The following is a 24,846-nucleotide window of genomic DNA, read 5'->3' on the forward strand; positions in this document are numbered from 1 at the left end:
TAATAAGTTAATTCATACCAGAGACATCGCATCACCCTCGCCAACGAACACCTCAGTGGCTTCAAGAGTAAGCTTAGCCTGTATAAGACATTAGCCTTTCTCCCTGTGTCCAAAAGGGCCAGATGCACGTATCAGGTCCTGTGTGAGGTTTTTGCTGGATTTTTTTCTGTTTCTTAAGGACACGACTTACTATTTATCTGCTGTAGGGAGTTTAGGCCCGCCACTCCTTCTGTTGCCCTCTGTTTGTCCAGGTTTTTAAGGACACAGCGCACACCACGCTGAGATATGCCAAGTCTCATTAGGAATCACTGGTGCACAAACACTGTCATATACTGTTGATCCTGTCATACTGTGCTATCTTTGCATTTTTCATAGATTTAACTAAGAAATGGGAACAAATTATGCATTTTTGTGACAGGCTGCTAGAAACTAAGTTGTCTGTTGTATGTAGACACAACAGTGATTCATCTCTTAAGTTTGGTGAGTGAGACCATCAGAAAGTCTGGAGAACGATCGCTCAAGACTTTAATAAAATTACTAGAAAATCTGGCTCATTGAAAATAAAATATAAAGAAACTAGGGCTGGCTCGGGACTTTAAAACAGTCGTTTAATTAATAAAAATATCTAATCTATTTTCTGAGCAGGTTTAGAAAAGTCACACTTCTGTCTAAGCATACATTTGTGGTGTTACACTGTTGAACCAAGCTCGTTACGTGGATATTTCTAGCGCTTCGATAGCTGATGTAGCTGCCCCTTGAGTGAGCGATGTTGAAAAATGTTTTAAGACAGTTATTTCACCATGAAACAGTAGACACTGTCTGCAATTTCAGCGAGGGTTCACACACTGTAAAATACAGTCTGATTTAAGAGGCCATTTCTGGAAGTTATAGAGCTCAATCATCAGAAATAGACACAAGTCTGGAGATAAATTGGCGCCCGGTGTCCCCATGCAGAGAAATACGTGGCTGCCTCAGGTGTCAGAGAGTATCACTGTCTAGCACTTAGCCAGATTTATCCGTGCACCACAGAAGAACATGGCAAAATTTGAAGCCTTTAAATTTCTAGTCTCAGAATAGTTCAGAGGCATTTATCAATAGTCTATATCTGTGCACATTTGGACTGATGGAGGAGTGGCGGGTGAGGGAATGGCTCCACTGTTCTTTGCTGCATGAGGGAGCAGCTCAATTTTCCATCAATCTCACTAGTCATGCTCTGAACTTGAATGATTTTGATAAAAGACGAGCGGAGAGTTCAGAATTTCTTAAAGCTGCGAGGGCGTAATAAGTCGAGTCGAAGGGTCTAAGACGAGCGACGCGGGCAGATCTCGGCCTAAAAAACAACACCTTATTTAAGCTGCGTTCACTTAGCACCGGGACATCTTAGCAGCGGAGCTACAATGAAACTAATTAATGAGAAAAGTTGTGTTTCAGTTGAGCGCTCCCTTAAAATGGACTCGTCTTCACAGAGCAAGCCGTTGCTGTGCGTTGGGGTGTGCGAAGCAGGGATGTGCAAGGCGCAGTTTGTTTACTGTATCGAGGATGTCAGATAGCGCGGCTCATTCCCCGAGGAGAGGGAACAGCCCATGCTCCATGCTAATGAACATGCACCCACTAAATGGCCTGCGAACCGTCCTGTCTCCTCTCCCCTCCCTCGCTCACTCCCCACCCCACACCTTGCTGCCCTCACCTTGCTCCCCGCTGTCTTCCGTTTGACACATCCACCAGGAAACATGCAGGGTCTCAGCCGCCTCTGCACACCGAGGGAGACTTTTATTTAACAGGTAGAAAAATTCGCCCAGAGTAAGCACCGAGACCTATCACAAAAATGTCAGAGAGAAACCAAAAATCCTATAATACCTACAGTATCAGCTGTTATGGTTGGTTGCATTTCATGTTGCCTGCATTAAGTACACTACTCAACACTAGTTTTTATTTTTATCTCTCTGTGCTTACTGCAGAGGATGTTCTGCAAAAGCATGGTCTTAAATTTAGTATACATACAATAGATAATGAAGCCTGCAGCTTTTTGCAAGGAGATAATCAAACAGTAGCAAAATAATGCTGTGCAACACAAATGTCTGAAGTGCATTTTACGGTAATTCCTAACAGAAAGGTCAGTACCTGTGAGAAGCACTACTCTGTCTTCAGAATTCTTCTCTATTATCAGGCAGGGTAGGTCTGCTGGTAAGATGCTACTTTTTGCTTTTTTTGCAGTGTTTTCGGAAGTTTTTTAAGGAATCAAATCAGAGGCTAAAAGTCAGAATAAACCACACAGTTTTCACTCCGAGGAAACCAAATTTTTCCATTTTGTCAAAGAGATACTAGGTATCTTTTGGTGTCGATTCATGAGCGCTTGACCCCTTGCCATGAAGCATATTTTGAAGTGTTATTTCTTTTAGTGCTGGGCTAACATTGGATGATATTTACTTCAAACCACAGGTTAGCTGTGGTGCCTGAACATCATCAAAAAAAGGGTTAAAACTGAAGCTAATCGCTGACTGAAAACAAAGCACAGACCTCCCTAAATGCAGTGAGTGACTTTGAAAAATCTCCTGGCTGAGACAATTGTGACTAAAGCCACCAACACACCTCCAGCCTTCCTATAAGAACCAGTGCCAAAGGACACCTTGTGCTTATCTCTGTGATGCCAGCAGCTTCTGACAATAAACAGCCTTTGCTACTTTGCTACATACATTTGGTGGCCATGTCTAAGTCAGATGAAAGGAACCAAAAGGCTTCTTTTGGGTTCACAAAAGGTGAATTCAAGATTTTTTTGAGACTTTAACAGCAATTTAACAAATGCCACCTGTGGATAGATAAGTGCCAGACAGTGAATTGCTGGATTAACCCATTTAAAAATGACACACTTATACAAAAGTTTAATTTTTTGGCTCATCATCACTTGATGAGGAGCTTCCTGACTAAAGATCCCTGTAAAAAGATTAAAAAACCACATTCTCACACAATAGTCTAATGCAAGTGTAATAACATTACTACCTTTTACAAAAGGGCCTTTTGTGAATTAAATTCATGGCTTAACACCTGCAGAGCAGATCTCCAAATGAAATAAACTGAAAAAAATGATTCCAGCAAGCTGCTGAATGCTTCAGAATAATTCAACCTTGATTAAAAGAAACCAAAAAGTTCATACACATTTTATTAACTAATGCAAACACACATGTACCAAATATCAGGAGCCAATCAAGTTTAGTGTTTACTTAAAGATGTTTTGACATGCAGGCAGGTGGAAAGCGCTACCTTGTGATTACTAGGAAACCTTCTTTTCCTACTTGCAGCCAGCACTTAACCTGCCAACAATGAATCCTGTATGCATGTCACAAATTACGGACACACCTCATTTGTGATCCTGTAAGGTTGTATGTCGCTCACATGAAAGACTGAGTAAGCAGAACATTGTAGAATAGCAACGTTAAATAAACAGTACAAAGGTTTCCTCTCCAGAAATGCTGATCTGTGTCTGACCCTGATCTCTGACAGGAGCAGGAGCAGATTTACCTCATAAAGTGTTACTGTAATATTACTATCATTCGTCCACATTGCCGTGATGATGCCTTTGTCACTCACTGCTCCAGCACATCCAGGATCAAGATTGTGATTCCTTCCGGCATACATGTTCAGTATATATATAATACTCGACTGTGCTAGGAGCAGGGAAAAAACCTCCAAATGACAGGCAGTATTATTAAAGCAGCCTTTGTGGCCTCACTTGAATTAAGTAGAATTTGATTATGTCTGTAATGTGGCTGGTGTCCATACAGCCAGCACAGCTCTGCTCACGGCTCGGTCGGGGAGTGCTGACATGCCCACACAGGCGTCCTGACAGGATGTGCACAGCCGTGGGGATTTATGGGGGAATAAAGAGGATTTGCAACTGATGCCTGTGTCTGCACGGTGGTGAAATCTGCTCCGCTGAACTCCCAGTACCACATGCTTTACAGTCGCACCTTTCCAGCTCTGTACTGGAATGACTAATTGCCTCTCTGGTCAGTAACAGAGCATCCTATCTGACTGCTACTGTCACTGTTAGAGATCACAGCTGCAGGCCTGTCACCGGGCTGATTACATGGACACATGATTTCAGCCTTCCCATCTTTTTCTTTTAATAGTTTTCCACTCACATAATGAGGAATTTCAGCACACATGCTTCAACCCAACACACACACGCATTATAATTTATAGATGTAATTACATGGATATAATTGAAACAATGACTCTCGTGCATTGATACAGACAAAAAAACCCCTTCACTTGCACTGAATAGAGCCTCAGAGTAACTATTTCCAGGACAAGGGCAGGACAATGAAGCATTGCTGCAGAGTAAACTTAAGGACTGTCAATAGCCATTTTTACTGCATTGAACTGCTAACATCCGCAGCTCTTGTATTTGTTGCCATTCGAAAAGGAAATGAACGTAATGAAATGAGCATACGTGGGCAATCTCCACCAAATCATTTTTTTGTATTGCTGTTGTAGCAGACCGTCAATAGAGCACAACATTGTCCTCAGCTGAATTCCAATGTCAATGCTCGCCCGCTAAATAGATTCCCCGTGTCTTTTGTAATAACCCAAACAATGATTCGAAGATGTACCAATACAACAGTGACATTTAACAGAGGTGCTCAGATGCAAGTGAAGGCCTGACTGCAACTAATAAAAACTGAAGCTGAATGGAAGCTATGCCATTGAACTTAACCTCCCTGTTTATTGTATCTTTTGAGACTGGCAAATTTTTTGCACACAATAGGAAGAAGTACCCATGGACACTTCATCCTTTCTGTTTTGTGTGCTTTCACCCCAGTTAAGATCAAGGCAATGGAAAAGGTTGACAAAATAATCAAATCCTTTCTCTTTTGCTAGAGTTTGCTAGAGTTGACCAAGGCGAGGTGCCACAAAAGACACAGTGTGAGAAACATAACATTCAGCCTTGAAACCCTAATGTGCCAAGAACACTCCTATCTATCTATCTATCTATCTATCTATCATGGCATGAGGTAGCCTTTTAACTTCAGGGTGGGTTGGCATACTAACCATTTCCCTGGAGACCAATTAAAATGGACCATTAAAATATATATTTTTTCTGTTTCTAATAACTCTTTTAAATAAATAAAAAAAGGCAAGAAGGGAAAAAAAACAATTGCGTATGGGAGTCAGAGTAAACAAACGTGAGAAAAACCTAATTAGCATTTCTAAATGATTCTTTAATTTTTCCAATGAAATACTTCAAAGAAAAAAAATGATACATGCGAGAGTTAAAACAACGCTGGTAAATGTTTAATGACTAATTATGCTGAATACTAAATGCACTCCTAACAGTCTTTGTTGAAGTCAATAGCGTACAGGAGTTAAGACTTGACTCCCAAGACTAAACAGAAGTGGAAAACCTGTCAATGACTAAACTGCTGGAAAACATGCTTGAAAACCTGCCAGAGATGGATTCCTATAATACTGTCTGGCATTACATTGCGTGACTTATTCACTAAAAAACAGACAAACCCATGTTCAGGTCGGGCCCTGAAGTCATGTTTGTATTCAGTGCAGCTGCATGTTAAAGTCATAAAGATCTATAAATCCCTGACAGCTTCGCCAAGCACGTAATAAACCTACATTATTGTTAGTAGTATTATTAAGTCCAAAGGGTGCTGTATAGAAGCCAGTGTGGTGTTTACTTGCAAAGCTTATTGGCAGCTAATTTACAGCTTTGCACCTTCTATAAACCAGAAGGATGAAGACTTAAGAAATCCACCTTTAACTCATAACAACCCAAAGCCATGTTTAGTTAGCGAAAGAAATATTGTGTTTAATTGTGTTGTAATCCTACATAAATTATTTATTATTTAGTGAATAATTCTAGTCACGTTTGCAACCTAAATATTTTTTTCCTCTCCAAACAGTGTCTGCAGGTCATTTCAGGTTAAACAACACCCAGCAACAAGCTATTATAGCATGAATGTAGCTGGAGAAGCTGGTGCTGTTTAAGCTCACATGACTGCATTAACATTTTTATCAACTCAAATCTTAAGAACAATTTTCAGCGAGGATATCGAGCTGAAACGGTAAAATTATGGGTAACAAAAAAGAAAAAATGAACCCCAACCTCCTTCCCGCCTTTCCTTTGGTCCTACAGATTAATCAGCAGAGGTTCTGCTGCAGCATGATAAACAACAATTTACTCTGGACTGCAGATACGCTGAAACATAGGGTGTGTTCAATCAAGTCTACAAGATAATTCCCTGTTCCATGTCTTTCCTCTGGCTCCTCTCAGCAAGCTGGGGGAAAGGGAGGGGGTGGGTTACTGGAGGCTTAGCCAGGATATGATGTCCCTGCCTTGGATCATCTCTGAGCATCTGACGAGCTGGAGCATTATCGCCACAGACTCCCTTTATTCCTCCAGAGCTGGAGATTCTGGATAAATTCTGACCCTCTGCCCACAAAAAATACACCCACTGACAGCATGCTAGATGCATACAATTTTTTTTGTTTCTGTGATGCTGTGAATGTCGGTTGTCCATCCTGAAGACAACATTCTCCTTCTTTCAAACTGAAATGAATTTCTCCCGAACAGCCACATACTATGTGCATTTAGCGCGATATGTCTGGCGCAAGTTCAAGCAGTGACTTATCTCTCCCCGGTGGTCGACACAGACACACAAACACACACACTCTGCATCTTTTCAGACACTGGAAGACCTGACACAATGAACTCCTGTGAAACTTTCTGAACATGAAACAGCACAGAAGGCAAACAACTGTGACTTTCTGTGCTTTAGGTCTGGGGGTGATGCTTCTGAGGCTTCACCAAGGGGAAAAAACATCACCAAAAAAATATTTTAAAAATAAATAAAAAAGTCTACCAAGCAAAATAACATTTTTTCAATTTTTTTGATCCACAAAAAGGAGCAGGAGTTGGTTGACTGCTTTCAGAAATCCTCCTCCATACCTGGTCTCATTCCCAACTCATATACTGATGCTTAGTCCCTTTGGCATCACATTTTAATGCACCAGGTACCACCTTAGAGTAATTTTTCAAGGTTCTGGGCAGTTTGTGAGGCCATAGCCAAAGACGGTAATGGCAGAGAAGCCTGCCTTCTCATGTGGACTTATGCTGGTTGTTACACTTCATCATCCCACAAAATGGTAATCTGAACCCCTGCTAGTCATAAAATGTGTATGTGGTGCGTTGAAAGTAAAAAAAGTGTACGCCTCACAGACTTTCTTAAACAGAACATATTTATGTATTTATTTATTTTATTGAATACATCTGTCCAAGTGACTCTTCTCAGTCTCTACATATATATTAAAAACTCCATGCAGAGGCCGACTGTAACCTCACAGAGAGAATAAAATAATAATGGACATAGTTACCGTGACAGCACCCATGGGAAATCCTTTTTTGAAGCAGGACATGACCATGACCGTAACTTTGTGCTGAACATTGGGGGGGTCAAGATCTCTGTCTACATAAATAAATAAATCTGGGTAAATTCCCTGATGATTAGCAACTATTTTGCTGGTAATACCTGAAATGAGTAAAGAAAATCAACAGCCTATTTATGCAAGATACTTGATAATTCTTATATTTGTTGGGTCTGATTATTGGGGAGGTCATAACCTCCCTAACCCCCTCTGGAAATTACGCCCCTGGACATGACCACAAAAGAGTAGCTCAGGCTGTTAATCTCCAACTCCACCAATGAGCACACTCTGGATAACCCTTCTTTCTGAAAAGTACGATGCGAATTTACAAAATGGGCCTAATTCTTGTTTCTTTTTTTTTTCTTTTTTTTTTTACACGAGGGACCGAGCCCATAAACTCAGCAGCAAACTGTTCACTGAGGTCAAATTAGAAAGTTGTTCACTATGGGCAGAAATCTGTGCCATCAGAAACTGAATTTGAATAAGTTAAATTTGAATTTGAATTGCTCAGATTGAATCTGAATTGTAACTTGAATAAATGCTTTTGAAAACTGAATTTGAATTAGTCTAATTTGAAATTGAATTTATGGTTTGAAAATGATCATCACTAAATTGAAATTGAATTTTATATTTTGAAAATGAATTGATTTGCTTTGAAACTGCATTTTATCCTTTAAAAATTCAGCTCTCGAATAATTTCAGTTTCACTTCTCACCATTCAATTTCAGTTCTACAATTCAATTTCAGTTCCAAAATTCAGTTTTTTGGAACTTACATCCGGTTCCGGTTCAAGCGCAGATTAATAGAACTACGTTTTACTAGCGGACCGAAAGTGTTACTGACGGGAATCTACAGCGTCTTGAGTTGAATTAAGACTTCAGAAGTCATTCGTCATGTCGAATGACCAGCAGATAAACTCTCAGGTTGGTAATAAATGTATTACATGTATAAGAACAAGCGTCATGTTAACAAAAGATAGCCGTACAGTAACTGTTATGCTTATTGTAGCTGTTAGCTAAAAACGCTAATTTAGCGTAGTTTGCCCTGAATTCAGCTTTGACAAATATGATCGACTGTTTCTAGTAGAATTCCAAAGTTGTCATCTTGTACCCTCTCACAGTACCCCCTCTGTATGCTTGCAGAGACCCCTACAGTAGGGAAACATGCAAAACGGTGCCCAAACCTTTGTATTTTAGCTTTATTTATGTCTTACACAGCATCCCAACTCTTTAGCTAACTTAATAACTTTAGCTAAAGTGAATAGTTAGTCTAATTCATTAGTGCAGCATTACTGGATCACCTCTGTTTGAAGTGATATAATGTGATATACAACTATCACTGAAACAGCAAACTTTGTAAATAAGCAAACAACACTTCTCATTCTCTAAACGTTTGGCCACAGCTGTAGATTACACTATCAGTGCTTGTTCACTCTTGACAATAATTACATTTCTAAATTTACTTTGTGCATTTACAGGTAAACAATATCTAATATTTTATCTAAATGACTGCTTTGTCTTTGAAAAGGGTGAAGAGCCTGAGGCCGGTGACAGTCCAGTTCTACTCTAAGTACATCCTTACAGTGGCTCACAGGACAAGGCCACATTACTGTCCTGCCAGAAGAGAAGAGAAACTTCAGAGTCTTCATGCAGTTCAACACACCTGTCATATTCCATATGACAGGGGTCTCAAACTCCAGTCCTCAAGGGCCAGTGTCATGTTTGAGACCCCTGCCGTATGGTGTTCATGCTGTTTTCTACCCCACAGTTACAGCATGTCTGACTGCCTGTTCAGCATATGCAAAAAATATATGATGAGTTTAAGCATGTGATGACTAAGGCCTTCCATTATGGTGTTTGTCATCACATGTCACGGTTGATCTGATATCCTCGTGTTGGTGTTGTTCCCAGATCATCATACTAATTGTTGTTCCAGGATCAACATTGCAAGTGACCAATCAGAATGTTGTGACGTCATACTTTTGCGACTTCGGGAAAAAACGGCGTAAAACAAAAAACTGTACTAAAGCTGCGTGAAACCGCCTCTGTCCGCCGATCAACGGACCCTGACCCTAACCCTAACCCTTTAATAAACAGTAAGCAGAATTGATATTGTCCTTGCAACATTGGAATTTCATAAATGCACGAATGGCTTGGCGCGCAAAAGAATAACGTCACAACAATGTGATTGGTCACTTGCAATGTTGAACCTGGAACAACATTTTCATGATGGTCTGGGAACAACACCAACACGAGGATATCAGATCATCCACATGTCACAGACATGTGGATGATCATTTGGAATAAACAAAAAAACTAAAAACTTGTTACTTCATCTTTTATCTTTATTATTATTATTATTATTATTATTATTATTATTATTCATTTTTCATTGTTAGGCATTGGGTTTATTTGTAGTAGTCCTTTCCAACTTCTTTCCCTCTTCCATGTCACTGTGTCAGCTTGTCAGCATCTATTTGGGTTTGGAAGTGGAACAGAAAGTAAGGAAATCCAAAGTGCCATTAAAACCAGGAGAGGTTCTTATATTTCAGAAGAAGGGATTAATTCAAAAGAAATTACCTCAATGCCATATTTTATTTAGGAACCCTAGAGAGCACTTTGCAAAATAACACATTCTTATAATGTCACCGTCAGATGAGCCAAGCTACAACTGTCAGGGAAGGTGATGTAGGTACAGAGCATATGAGAGTGGTTAAGTTAATGTCTCTTGTCTAGATGAAGGCACAAGAGGGATCAATGGCAAGGCGTAGAGATTCAGTATCTTCAGTCTTCAGTGGACACTCCATTTCTGGCACAAAACACCTGTAACAGATGGTCGATTTAGGAGGTGACCCGACAACTTCAGCCTGTCAAACATAGTAATGGAGCAGTATGTTTAAAAAAAAAAAAAAAAATCTAATTAAGCATGCACTCAGTACCCTAAGAATTATTATGGTAGTTAAACACAGTGATAGTTGTATATCACATTATATCACTTCAAACAGAGGTGATCCAGTAATGCTGCACTAATGAATTAGACTAACTATTCACTTTAGCTAAAGTTTTTTTTTTTTTTTTTTTTTTTTTTTTTTAAATGACATCAGAAACAGCAGTATGCGACATTACGTGATGGCAGAGCTTCAGTTCATCCTTTGTCATTTTTTTTTTTTTTTTTTTAAATAAATAGGACAGGGGGAATGAATGAGAGAAAGAGGGGGAGAGAAAGAAAGAAAACCAAAGGGGAGAAGAGACGGTGAGAAGGGGGGGGGAAGAGAGAGAGAGAAAAAAAAAAAAAAGAACTCCTGGGTCACCTGTATGGAGAAAAAAAAAAAACAAACAAAAAAAACAAACAGAGGAGACAGCAAACAACAAAGAGCAACATAATAATAGAGAAAACAAAGCACCATCACAATAAACTAGCTAGCCATAGATATCAATATTTACTAAATAATAAACGATATTGTGCAGCACGCAAGATAGACAGCGCACAGTGTGCTTTGAGGTAGCAGCCAAGAAAGCTTTAGTCCGCGTCTGTGAATACCCATGTGTGCATACCTGTGTGGATCAGCATGCTTGCATTCCAAAGGTTTCTCCATGTAATGATCTGCTAGGGAGTGTGGGGGGGCCACAGCCCCGTCCTCCAGGGTGTGAAGCGGGTATGGAGGAGATCAAAACTCCAGACATCCAGAGGCCCCCAGAACACAAGAGACCATGGAAGACCAACAGAGGGGCAGCTGCGCCACTGTTCCAGTAAGAGCTGAGGAGAGTCCCAGATGAGGGCTCGCCCAGCAGCCGCGGAGCAGAAGTCAGGGGGAGTTGCAGTGACGCGCCCGTGAGCTCCGCCGGCCCCCAGCTGCGCCTGAGTGACCGAGCCCCAGGCCGAGAGGCCGGGGGCACCCCACCTCCAAAGGGGCCCGAGCGAGCCCCAGGCCCCAGGCCCCGACAAGCGGCCGCCAAGGAGTGAGCCGGTGTGTACCCGGACGCCCACCCCCAGACACAAAGAACCACCAACACACCGACACCTGAGGGAGTCCGCCACCAGCAGGGGAAGTGGTGGTGGGTGGAGATAGGCCTCCAAACCTTGGAGGGCCTGAGGTGTCCCCAGAGAGGTGGCGTCTGATACCCAACCTGACATATAGACACAGACATACAGGCACACACAGACACAAACATCCATTCCCACCCTCATGCTCTCATATGCACTCACTCCACACTCAACCAACGTGGAGACAGACATAAAGAGACGCTGTACACACAATCACACTCCCCAAGCGTACTCTACAAACCGGGTCTAGGTACCCTTGTCCCTGGATAGCTAAAGTTATTAAGTTAGCTAAAGAGTTGGGATGCTGTGTAAAGCTAAAACACAAAGGTTTGGACACTGTTTTGCATGTTTCCCTACTGTAGGGGTCTCTGCAAGCATACAGAGGGGGTACTCTGAGAGGGTACAAGATGACAACTTTGGAATTCTACTAGAAACCGTCGATCATATTTGTCAAAGCTGAATTCAGGGCAAACTACGCTAAATTAGCGTTTTTAGCTAACAGCTGCAATAAGCATAAAAGTTACCTTACGGCTATCATTTGTTAACATGACGCTTGTTCTTATACATGTAATACATTTATTATTAACCTGAGAGTTTATCCGCTGGTCATTCGACATGACGAATGACTTCTGAAGTCTTAATTCAGCTCAAGACGCTGTAGATTCCCGTCAGTAACACTTTCGGTCCGCTAGTAAAACGTAGTTCTATTAATCTGCGCTTGAACCGGAACCGGATGTAAGTTCCAAAAAACTGAATTTTGGAACTGAAATTGACTGGTGAGAAGTGAAACTGAAATTATTCGAGAGCTGAATTTTTAAAGGATAAAATGCAGTTTCAAAGCAAATCAATTCATTTTCAAAATATAAAATTCAATTTCAATTTAGTGATGATCATTTTCAAACCATAAATTCAATTTCAAATTAGACTAATTCAAATTCAGTTTTCAAAAGCATTTATTCAAGTTACAATTCAGATTCAATCTGAGCAATTCAAATTCAAATTTAACTTATTCAAATTCAGTTTCTGATGGCACAGATTTCTGCCCATAGTTCGCTCACAGCCATCGATAGTACCGAAGGCAACCCCGAAGACAAAGTTTTACAACCCAAAATATCGCCCTCTGGTGGCCACTAAAACAAATGCAGGTTTAAGGCACTTCCAAAGCTTGACTGATGTTAAATTTTTAAGACTGATGCCAATAACAGCAGTCGGTTGTTTAAAAATCCAATAGACACATGAAACATAAACATATTTCTCTAAAGGTTGTGATGTTTAGTTATTCATTAGCCTTTACTAAAATAATATGACATCAGACAAATATGGCAGTTTAGAAATAATCTTCTTTCAATGTCACAACAAGTTGTCAATGAGCAATTGCTTCGATCTCAAACACATGTTGCTAACAGGAAAGTTGCAGAGTGCCTTCTGGCAGAGAAACTATGCAACTATGCAAAGTTATTTATAGTTTACAATTATGTGAAGTTTTTAATCCGTTTGTAAGCTACATAATTATGTTTGGTTTTGTAAGGAACACTACAAGGATATGTGAGCAACTAAAGTAGCTAAAATAAATGCTACCAAACTAAAACAAAATAAATGCTACCAAAGATTTACTGTACTGTACCTTTAAAATCACTAAGGATCACATACAGTAGCTAAAGAAGTTCAGTTGCCTCTGATTACAAAAAAAACCCCCTACAGTGGTGGCCATGCCAAGTCAAACCAGTCTAAATGAATGAATAAAAAATTGTTCTGTATACTTTATTGGAGAGAGGAAAATGCTTTACTTTGCTGTTATGCTGATTAAGGTAGCGCAAACCAATCTACCGCAAGCCAGCTTAGCATTGCCCCTGTGACAGGGTATTTAGAAGAGTAGTGAACTGCAAGAAAGCTCAATTACATCCTCCCAGCATGTACTGAGTAAATCACGTTAAATCCTCTTTTCAAGCCTGTCTTTCGGAAATTACTGGAATGTTACAGCAGAAAACACAGAGGCGACTGCAGCAGAGTAACTCCGAGGAGAAGAGCTTAGAGAAAACTGCAGAGTAATGCACAGCTTTGCAAAGCAACTTCCTGTTGTGACTCTGCCACGCCCAGAGAGAGTCAGAAAGCTGAAATGAGGCTGTAACCATGCAGTGCGATCACTGACATGCAGTACTGCAGATAGTGAGGACACATAAGGAAATATTTCTTAACTTGCTCTGGGGAAGAGCTGTGTCATAGCGGTTTATGGAGGAGATCTCGCACATATAGCCCTGTTTTTAGTAAATGAATGCATAATGCACACAAATACTGCTTAAAGGCCGGTGATCCAATGACTGTATAAATGAATGCTGTCTGGAAGCATCCCCCTCTTTAGACTCCCGTAGCTCTTTGTTGCACTCTTTCCAACTTATTGGTTGCTTTTTGCTTTTTTATGACTTTATGAATTGCAGAGTGGTCAGAACAAAAGAGGAAAATTGACATAACTCTAAAGTAGCTATTGATAAACTGATCTATTCTTTAAGGATAGTTTTTGTATTGAAATGTCACATTCTGGCATATCTAAATGTCAGCTCCCAAGGTTGCCTCACCATCTGTCTAGCCTTAACGGTGCTTTTGAAATAATAGCAAAACTTAAAAAAAAAAAAAAAGGTTTATATTGAAATGAATGTTTTTTTTTATTTTTTCAGCCGGGGTAAATCAAAGCGTAGAATCCAGCACACAGATGATGCCAAAAGGGTGCTCTGCTAAAAACACTGCAAATGAACTGCCTTTCATTGAGTTCATATGTGTTTGAGAAAATAGTTATTGATGTTTTTTGGCCTCGCAAAGACGAAATGTGACTGGCATTTGTAGAGGAGATGTAAAGGGCATTATAATATGATGGATGGGCCGGTTGAGATATAGCTGCAGATGCTGATAAGATAGCAGAGCAGCAACGCGGAGTCTCTAAATTTTCTCAGATCAAGATCATGTGACTGGAAAAGCCTGTGACAGGTGTCTCTGGCAGCCCTGCACTGCCTGTTGTCATTGTCACCTATCAGAGGCACTATCTGATTAAAACTGGCCATCCACAGTCTCTTAGCTGTAGGTACAAACCAGCGTTCACTCTCTCGCTCTCTCCAAACATCTTATCGCACTTGCATGCAGGCTCTCTCTCTCTCTCTCTCTCTCACACTCACACGCACACACACACGCACACACACACACACACACACACACACACACAACTATTAGGAGGGACAGCAGTGGGGGCATACAGTACCTTGCGTGTTGACTGGGTTGGTGGTGGGTGTGGGGATAGTAGTGGGAGCATCTAGATGAAAAAGAGTAAAAAATAAAGAACATGTATAAGAAATAAAGAAAGACAAGAGTAAAGAAAGAGACAAAAGTCATTGAAGATGAAAAGCTATACTATAAAAATTATGATATGCACACATTTTAGCTACGGTGTGAGTTACTGTAAGGTCATGCCCGTAGCTTTGAGACTGGTTCAAGGACAGAGCAACACTTTTTAAGTTTATCTTAAAACAGAAGTCAGGTACAAAGTCAGGCACCCGTATGAACATTTAAACATCGTTTGCACTGTTAATTCATCCTCTTCTTACTGGTCCTAATGCAGCAGTTCTCCAATCAATTTAAGTGATTTGGTACTTTTTTTTTTTTGCAAAACTCAAGAAAAAGCAAAAAGAAAAAGAAAGAAATTCAAAACTTTTACAGGGCCTTGCCAATGTCAGTTAAATCAAAATCAATCAAGCACCTTTCAAAGTCACATTTTTTAAGTTATGAAATCTTTTTGTCTAACTAATCATCTGCTGCAGCTCTACAGAGAAACACTGCCCAGGAAACAAAAGGAGGAAATTGGGTTCTAAAAGAATTTGACTTTAGAGGATAGCCTCTTATTCAAGCCGGGGCACAGAAGATAAACTTTGTTTTGCAAAAATCGGGACTGCTTTTGTTCTCAATTTATTTTACTGGAAATGCCTAAGTAGCACGGACCAGTATGAGTCGAAAGATTAGAGCAAACAAACATGTGTTCATGTTCGTATGGACACCTGACTGGTGTTTTAATACAGACATGGAAAAATGTGAACCTGTCCTTCAAGCAAAAGCTGTGATGTAAAAGCTAACATCAGCATGTTAACATGCTCAAGCAACAGTGCTAACATGCTGATGTTTCAGAGGTAACATTTTTACCATGTTTGTCATATTAGTTTGTCCAGACGTGGGGGTGAGGGGGGGGGGGGGGGGGGGGGTGAGGTGCAGTGTCTGAACTAAATTTAAATGGCAAACCATCAAGTAATTGTTGAGATAGAAAAGTCTGAGAATCAAGTCATCCAGAGTCATCCTCTGGTGAATCGACATTGCGTTTTCTTGCTGGGGATGACCATCGTAATACACAATCATACACTTGGCTTTTAAAAATAAGCCTTCAACTGCCACGTGGAAAAACTGCTTGTAAAATGTCCACAGTTGTCATCACCTACAGCACCCTGGAAACCCAGAAAACTGAGCCTTGTAACAGTTTTATGAAAACATGTATTTTAACCTTTATCTTTTCCTAAACAAGTGCTAAAGTTTTTGTGCCTAAACTTAACTGAGCAGAACCAATGAAACAAGCAAAAGAGTAAGTAAGAGTAAATTTCAAACTTCAAACCAGACAAACTTAAAATGGTCCAAGCCAATCACATGGCAGTACCTCAATGTATTTAGGCATGCGTATATGGCGAAGGTGACCTGCTCAAGTTCAAACTGAACATCAAAAAGGGGAAGAAAGGTGACTTAAGTGACTTTGGTTGCTGGTGCCAGACTGAGTATTTCATAAAATGCTAATCTACTGGGATCTCTAGTGTAAAGAGACAATAGCCCAAAAAAGAGAAAATAACCAGTGAGTGGCAGTTCTGTTGACGTCAATGCCAGAAGTCAAAGAAGACTGGTCACACGGCTTTAAGCTACTAACAGTAATTCAAATAACCCCTTGTTACAACAAAGATATGCAGAAGAACATCCCAGAATACTCAACCCCGAAGCAGATGGGCTACAGCAGCAGAAAATCACACTGGGTGCCACTCGTTTAAGCCAAGAACAGGAAAGACAGCCGAAGATTCAGGCAAACTCATCAAAACTAGACAGCAGAAGATTGGAAAACATTGCCTGGTCTGATGAGTTTTGATATCTGCTGTACCACCTGCAGATGGTAGGGTCAGAATCTGGCATAAACAACACAAAAGCATGAATCCATCCTACCTTCTAGCAACAGTTCAGGCTGCTGCTGGTGGTGGTGTAATATTGTAGCGGGGTATCTTCTTGGCACACTTTGGGCCGCTCATTTAATGCCACAGCCTACCTGAGGCTATGCCGATCTTCTTATGGCTGCTTCAAGCAGCATAATGCAACATGCCACAGAGCTCAAATCATCTCAAAGTGGATTCTTGAACACAACAAATAATTCACGTTACTCATATTGCCCCCACAGTCTTCAGATCTCAGTCTGATGGAGCACCTTTAGGATGCGGCAGGCCAGAAATCTGCAGCGAAAGTGTGACGCCATCGTGTCTACATGGACCAAAATCTCTGAGGAATGTTCCCAACACCTCGTTGAACCTGGTCATGAAGAATTAAAGCAGATCTGACGACAAATGGAGTCCAACTTGGTAATGTGTACCTAATAAAGTGACCGTATTTAAAAACATTGTCCTTTTTCAGACATTTCACAAGTTAAGAATGATCGTTCATTTCACTAAAAACAACCTCATAGTGTTTCTACAGGTAAGCCAAGAAATGAAAGTATTTAGCACACATCATCTGGGGATCATGAATAGGTGAATACCAAAACCCCATTAAGTAGTCGCTGAGCCCAAACAGTCATGTCACTATCATGGCTAAAAATACAATAAAAAAAGGCATTAACATTTCACTATACAGGGGTTGTTGTATTATATTTCATAATGACAAGCTATTATATTTCTTTATTTGTAAAAAAAAAAAAAAAAAAAAAAAATTCTAATTAAGTATGAATAATAATGCCTGGCAATCATGCAAAGGTATTACTATTTTCCACAGTCTCAATAATTGAGTCAGGCTGCAAATTAAAGCACTTTGGTGGTCTCCAGCTGCAGCACAGCAGAGCCCTGAGTTGCATCCCCTGCCCCACACTGTACTGATTAGGCCTGTCACTAACCCCCAAACAAAATAATCAAAAAGACAGAATGGAGGGCAATTCAGGTATGCAATAGTACTAAGGAGGGCTGAAAGCTTCCTCATCAGGGGAATATATGCCAGGCTCTGGTGCAGAGGGAAGACAGCACGACCCCTTGCTGTGGGAGAGTCACAGCAGGGGAAATTGGCTGGCTGTCTCCATGCCTTTACTGTCTGCACTCCATCAAAAGACAGCAGTGGGGGACCACACACTCCCAAACTAATGATAAAACATCAAGGACAGCATAATGTTGCCGCCGGGGATGGAGTGTATGGCAGAGGTGGTGCTGATGGTGGTAGGGTGTAGCATCGGGTATCAGGAAGAGATTCGGCTCTGACAGTATTTGAAAAGGGGGGTGGGCTAGATTTCTTTCCCTGTGACCGAAGGCAGTGTGATAGCTGAAATGTCAGTGTCTGGAAGAGGGAAATTGGCCATTCAGGGATGAGGGTCTTCACAAAGGCCGGGATAGGATGTGGCACATATAATATCCAGACGAACAAGAATTCTCCATGGGCAATTTCCAGGCTGAATGACTCTGGGCTCAGCATTATGAGGGCTGAAATATGAGTGTATTTTTGAGAGACCATATTTTCAGGGAGCATTTGTATCAGTGAAGAATTTGATATGAGAGAATTTAACCATAAAGTGAAACAATGTAGGAGAAATTGTTTATCTATGCCTGCTTACACCTGCCTGCCAACATGACGGCGTGGAATGTATTTTACTTGTTTCTTGTTTTCTCTGCTTACTTCTCTTAGTTAAAAGTGCCCTTTATATAAAGTTTTGCAGAGGTATTCTATAAAAACACACATAGAGAAAAAAAGCCTGTAAAAGAGGTTGCATCAATTTATCTAACGATTTCTCTTTTTTTTCTTATTGCGATGAAAAAAATCGGCAAGCTGTTGTGTTGAAACTCATTCCACACTGTGTTGCATGTTTCATAAAATCAGTGTGATTCACAAGGACACAGTTTCCCGACAGCCTTTCATAAGAACAAGGAGACCCACGAGCCCCGTCATGTTATGTCGAAACCCTGATAAACCCTAAATTCCCAGTGCTTGTGAAGCTTTGATTTATTTTTTTTGTCTGTAGAGGATTTTTTGGGTCAGGAAGTCAAGTGCGGGCTTAACCATGGTGGCAAAGTGAGGGTTGTTTTCCTGCCAACGGGCAGCATGTGTGAGTTATAGCATCAGGTCACCTCTATGAGAGAAAGGCCTCTCTCTGACCAGCTCTCCCTAACAACACACACCAGCCAGAGGGCACAATTCACAGCCTGTTGAAGGCACACCCTTGTGGAGAACAGCATGACAAGCCTCTTTTTCAGCCTTTCAACTGGCCACATACAATACGAGCACTACAATGGGGCTTGATTTGACGTGATGTTACATCGGCCTCACACCTGTCCCGGCTGTCACGCAGTGAAAGGTCATTAGTCTTTTTGAAATAGGAAGAGCCCGAAGGACCAGTGCTGGTAGAGGGTGGCAACAGGCTGAAACTGATAGACAATTCAGGCCCAGCTCTATCAATAATTCTGCAAGCAAATATTTATCAAGTACAAAACAGCTCATTAAAATAAAACTATTGGTTGCAATGCCCTTAGTTAAATAAAATACTTTTTTTTGCAACAGGCGTGTGATGGCTTTAGCAGGAGCTCGCAAATAGCAAAACAAAGCAAAACTGGCAGATAAGAGAGGGAAAATTGCATTTTACAACAGAAAAATATGAGCCTAATGCTAGCTGGCCAGATAAGAGGGGTGCACTGGTGGACAGTTGAAATTGCTGTTGAGTATTGCTGCTGGAAAGCTATGGAAAAAAATGGCACAAGGTTATCACGCAAAGAGCAATGCATGTTGCAGAGACACACATTAATTAAGCTACTGTTGCAAGCATGATTAGTCTGGGACAACAAACTCTCACGTGGACCACAACATGATTTTTTTCTGGCATTAAATCCTCCAGAAAACAGGAGTGGGAGTCGCAGATATAATTATATGCAGTTTGAGCACCTTTTACCAATCTCCTGTGTCTCATTACGGAGAGCTAAAGTCATGGAGCGTCCACCATTTGCACACCAGAGAAATGGTGTTTAATGGAAATTGGTAAAATATGTGGATAGGAAGTTACTAATTGAAGGAGTCATGGCCAAAGGCACAAACACTGACAACGCAGACACTGTAGCTTTTATTCGGGACCGGAGAACATTCGCTTCCCGTGGCTTTCAGTCATTCACGTAAGTGTTATGGGTGCAGAATGAATCAAATGATACATGAATTTAACAGCAGTAGACACGCATCATGCATGAGTTCCTAAATGCCCGCAGGCGATTCAGTCGAAACTTCTGAACTATTAGAATATTATATTACTTTCAAGATCTGTGATGGGGAGTCAAAAAATGCTTATGCCACTTGTTCAAAATCGGAGAGGATTTGATCTGAGAGAGTACAATAAATCTTTGATTCCGAGGAATCTTTACACAGCAATTAGAAATTTAGCCGTGGTAGCTTGAATAACGCTGCCTTGAGTGAGCTATTTGCTGGCATATGCTGTCCTTTTGTTTGGAAGTGATCATTATAGGCCCATTGGGAACAAGCAGATGCCATCATCTGCCTGGCAGAGCACAAACCATGGGGCGGCAGAGTTATGGGAGTTACAGGAAATCTACGTCATGGTGACAAAGTCACGCGTGTCAGCTGGTGAAATAAACACATTAGTCCTCGAGCAACCTATGGAACTGCTGAATATCAGACATACAGTGATGAGGAATTCTGTGTATGTTCCATTAACTGCGTGCAGGGAGACATTTTTATGTGACTGAAAATATTCCACCAATGATAAAATGGAATACCAGCGCTTTTCTGAGTGCTTTGTGCCTCAGAGATTTGGATTAGCGACATCCTGCTGTGTTTGAAGCCCAGTTTAGAAGATATTCCTAACACCCCACATGGTTATTCTTCAGAAAATTCAAACCATCAATAGCACCTATGCAGTTTCAGCAATCACGGGGGAGTCATTTCACAACTCTGTAATGCTTCCAGGTGTAGAAATTCAGTCTCAGGTTACTCTTACAAAGCCCCAGAAAACCATCATCCCTGCTCCAACAGTAGCTGTTTATTCTTCCTTAATTCCTCTAGAGTCTGACAGCTTTTTGCATCCTCTGCACAAGACCTTGTCCCTCCATTAAAATCCTTTTCAATGCTGGCCCTACAATTGGTGAAATGGTGTTGACATGAAGGCCATTACAAACACATTTACTTTCACAAATGCACATCTTTCAGCAACTGCCGTAAACATCTGCTCATCAGCTAGACAAAAAAAAAAAAAAAAGAACTGTTACATTGCTGGTTTTTGACACACAGTTCATGGCTGTCAACATGACCTAAGCAAGCAGACTGAGTAATAATCAAAACAATATCACCAGCAGGAAACCTGCAATCAGCTCTTGCACAAAATCCACAAAAAGCCAATTTTGAACAACAGAGCCTTTCTCATTCGACTCTGCAGCTTTGCGCATGTTAGGCTTAAATGTGAGTGTTGATTTTGGAGGCCAAATTTAACAAACTGCATCAACCCAGCATGGTTTGGGTGGTTTTAAAACCAAGCTGTCCTGTTTCTTTCTGGGTTTTTAATTCGGAGAGAGAGACGATTGGTTCACTTTAAAAACACATAGTTGATATTATTCTATATGCCGCGTGACTCCTCATACCAGTATCGGTGAAAGGAATACAAGTGCTATGACCACAACAAAATGTTTACTGCCACACAGATTGGATATAAAGCATATACATACAAGGAATTACAGTAAAATAATGATAAACATACAGCTTTAAATTTATTTTTTATACAGCTTAAAGGGTAACTCATTGACTTAGTGCCTTTTCCTTCACTTTAACAGTTTAAGCTGTATAATTTACCATGACTGGTATCCAGACTAGATTCGGTGTTACAAAATCCTGCCAGTGAGTACACGCCCGAAACTGCGAATTTTAAGTTTCTTTCCACCCAAAGAAACATCCCCCCCTGCACAGGATGAAAGAGAAAACAGCCTCCAGGTTTAAAGGGACAAACAAACCACAATCTCATCTGAACATCAAGAATCATTTTGATTCCAGCCCCTGACATTTGTTTAAAGCAAAGACTTACAAGCAACCGGCAATAGGTTATGAGTCTTAGGTAAAAAGAAAGAAAATCTATTTGAGGTAACGCAAACATGTATTTTTGTTTATATTTCCTGAGAGCCTAAACAACAGATTCTCATTCCTGGTCTTGTGTATGGTCACTGGCAGACAATGCTGTTGGCACACAGGCAGGAACAAATTGAAACTTGGGAGTGAAATACAAAATGCTTCTCTAAACAGCAGGGAGCAAGCACTCCAAGGAGAGAAAGCTAAACCCACCAACAATGGCTGCACCTGCTGAAAATTTATTTTCCCCTTATCCACATCACCCCTGCCAGCCACCAAAAATAGGAAATTAAGGTCCAAGTAGTGTGTACCTCACTGACATCAAGTTACGAGATTTCTAAATGATGAAGTCCGCGGTGCTTTGTGCAACTTCAAACAGCTACCTCCTGCTGTTCCCCCCTCGGGGATTCAAGTGCAAGTGCCTGATGCCTTTAAACAGTTGTATGGAGAAAAAAAATGTTTTCAGAATTATGTGCAATTGCATCCAAGTAAAATTTACTGGCAACGGCAAAAGTAGTCGAGTTAGTCATTAAATCCCTATGTTTAGATTTTGTTTTGTGTTCCATTTGGTTGTTTTGTTGAGGATTGTACTGTGTTTAAAAGAAAACAAGAAAAACACAAAAACTCCAATTAGTGTGAAAAGGCTGACAGGCATGTTAAGCTAAGAAGAAAATGAGGCCTCAGTGAAGAGAGGTTAACCAAGAGGAGCAAACTGTCTGTGAAATTTAAAGTCAAGTCCTGGGAGAGATGGTCCCTCAATTGCCCTTTACTGGATGGCCGGAGAACACATTGAAATTCCAACCACTTCGACGTAAGTCAACAGCACCACGGCCGATCTTGATCACAGAAAATGAAGTAATAGCCAATATAGTGCATAGTGTTACGCAGTGCTCTTAGGAATATGGTACTGTTTGTGCATGAGTGTGACGATGCATGTCTGTATAATCCTTGTCTCCACTGGTGGTAACGGAAGGTGCATATTTCTGATAACATTTCTAAATGCATCACAGTCTGATAGCATATTTCTGCACAAAGCAAGGTGGCGTCTATTTCCAGACACGGTGCAGACTTTAAAAAAGCGATAACCTTACAAGGAGATACAAAAAACTGCATTAAATTAAAAATGGAAATGAATCAATAAGTGTTTAGTAGACTAGGCGTCAACAGGCATTGACATCAAGGCTAAAAGAAGTGACCTACTCAGAAACGTTTCTTTATCTTTGCTAATTGCTCAACGATAACAACTCAGACATTCTAGGAATGCAATGCTAAATTAGTCAAGTACCTTCTTAAAAGTGTCTGTGTCCTTTATCAGTGAGCAAAACCAGACAATGAATGATAAGCAATTCCACAGAACGGAGGAAGAACTACAAAACACAAAAGACCCCCACATTTGAATAGTTACATTTGGGCCACACATTCAGGGGAGGTAAGTATAATGTGATATAACATATAGCTGCTTCTGGGTTTCTACTGGGTCTGATTTATTTGCTGCTGCTTCAAAAATAATAATATACCATAACACATCTCTCTATTTGGGTTTTTGACATCCCAGTGTAATGCCAACAGCCACTTTATCCATCCCTTTGTACTCCACATACTTCAGAGTCATCATACATTGATGATACAGCTACAGCTAAAATCTTCAACATGAATTCAAAGCCCTGTGGATTTGTCAGCTGCCGCCACCTTTTAAACTTCCTATTTCTCTAAATAACGGCTAACGTACATCTATGCTTGAAAAGTGGCTGCTTGTATGTACACAGTGTGCCATCACTGTAACACAAAATCATAACCACCAAAGCTGCCGAAGGTCTTTAAGTCTATAAGCTTTTCATAGGAATGATGAGAATTGATGGAGGTATTTAAAATAATAGTGTAAAAAGGAATAAAGTATAACATCTACCATGTACATAGAGGATGTAGTCGACATAAGCCTCTCCTACAGCATTGGACGCCACACAGCGGTAGGTGCCATTGTAGGACTTGTTGAGGTTCTCGATGTAGAGATCAGAGCCGGTGACCACAGCATGAGGCGGCACATCCTCATCTACTCTCAGCCAGTTAATCTGATGGGGACTGGAGAGCACAAATACCACACACATCACTCAGCCTCTGTATATCCATCGTAGAAATCTGAAATAAAGGTCAAATCTGAGAATCTGAGAAGGGCCATTGGCAGGCCCTGTCTAATGATGTAGTTTATACAGCATGCTAACAACTGGTAACATTTAAATGGTACACTGAAATGTAAAGGTTAAGAGGGTATTTGGACTGGCGGGGAAAATAATATACAGTGGAAAATAGAAAATGAAACAGAAGTCTCAAGCACTGAAATGCATCCATACTCACTGTGGCTTTCCTTCAGCGATACATGTCAAATCCAGATTGTCACCCTCTCTGGTTAAACCTTCAGGATATGTCACCACGATCTTTACTTCTGGTTTATCTGGAAGTTAAAGAGATCAGTATTTACAATGCTTCAGTGGTGTAAGCTATAATCCAGCTGACTTTCTTTCTCATACTTGCAGCTAAAGGGTGTGTTAAATGATTATTGGACTCTAAAGCGAAGCGCAGTGAGAAACAGACTTCTAAATGAAAGAAAAACAGTCAATAACGAAACATAGAAGAGTATGAAATGATTATAGATGTGCTCACTAGACATCCAGTCCGCCTGCAGTACCTTATAGTAAAATGGCTTTTTCCCCCCCCTCCTCTTATCAATGCTAGCCAAAGATTGCCAAAATGTCAAGCGGTTGCAGTCAAGCTTTCTCTTTTTCCTTGAAAGGTCAGACAAAACAGTTATCTTCTGAAAAAAAATTAAAATTCTGCACAGACTACAAAAGGGTACCTTAACCTTTCTTTGATGTTTAACAGCGTAAGGCCGTGTGCATTACCTCTTCAATCAATTCACCATTTAAAGAACACCTAAACATCACTGATACCTGAGCAGAAACGTTTTCCCTTATGATTGCTGTACCTCTCAGGCCAAGGCACCATTACACT

The 24,846-nt window shown here is 40.7% G+C and overlaps 1 protein-coding gene across 5 annotated transcripts in view; it reads right to left on the reverse strand.

Annotated features, from left to right (window-relative positions):
* Window positions 1-24,846, reverse strand: part of cadm1b (cell adhesion molecule 1b) — a 165,155-nt gene that overhangs the window by 5,625 nt on the left and 134,684 nt on the right. For 2 of the 5 annotated variants that reach the window (XM_085243723.1, XM_085243724.1), the window contains 3 exons: window positions 24,193-24,289; window positions 23,747-23,919; window positions 14,726-14,776 (listed from right to left, as the gene is read on the reverse strand). In XM_085243723.1, coding sequence (XP_085099849.1) covers window positions 14,726-14,776; window positions 23,747-23,919; window positions 24,193-24,289 — 321 coding nt within the window. Of the gene's footprint in view, window positions 1-9,165; window positions 10,257-14,725; window positions 14,777-23,746; window positions 23,920-24,192; window positions 24,290-24,846 lie in introns of those variants that run through there. The other 3 variants (XR_014888190.1, XM_085243727.1, XM_085243726.1) reach the window with 3 other exon arrangements.

Source organism: Mchenga conophoros, linkage group LG14, assembly GCF_057382185.1.
Source record: "Mchenga conophoros isolate Kocher_MC1m ecotype Shallow Benthic linkage group LG14, M_conophoros_male_GT1.1, whole genome shotgun sequence".
Classification (NCBI taxonomy): Eukaryota; Metazoa; Chordata; class Actinopteri; order Cichliformes; family Cichlidae; genus Mchenga; species Mchenga conophoros.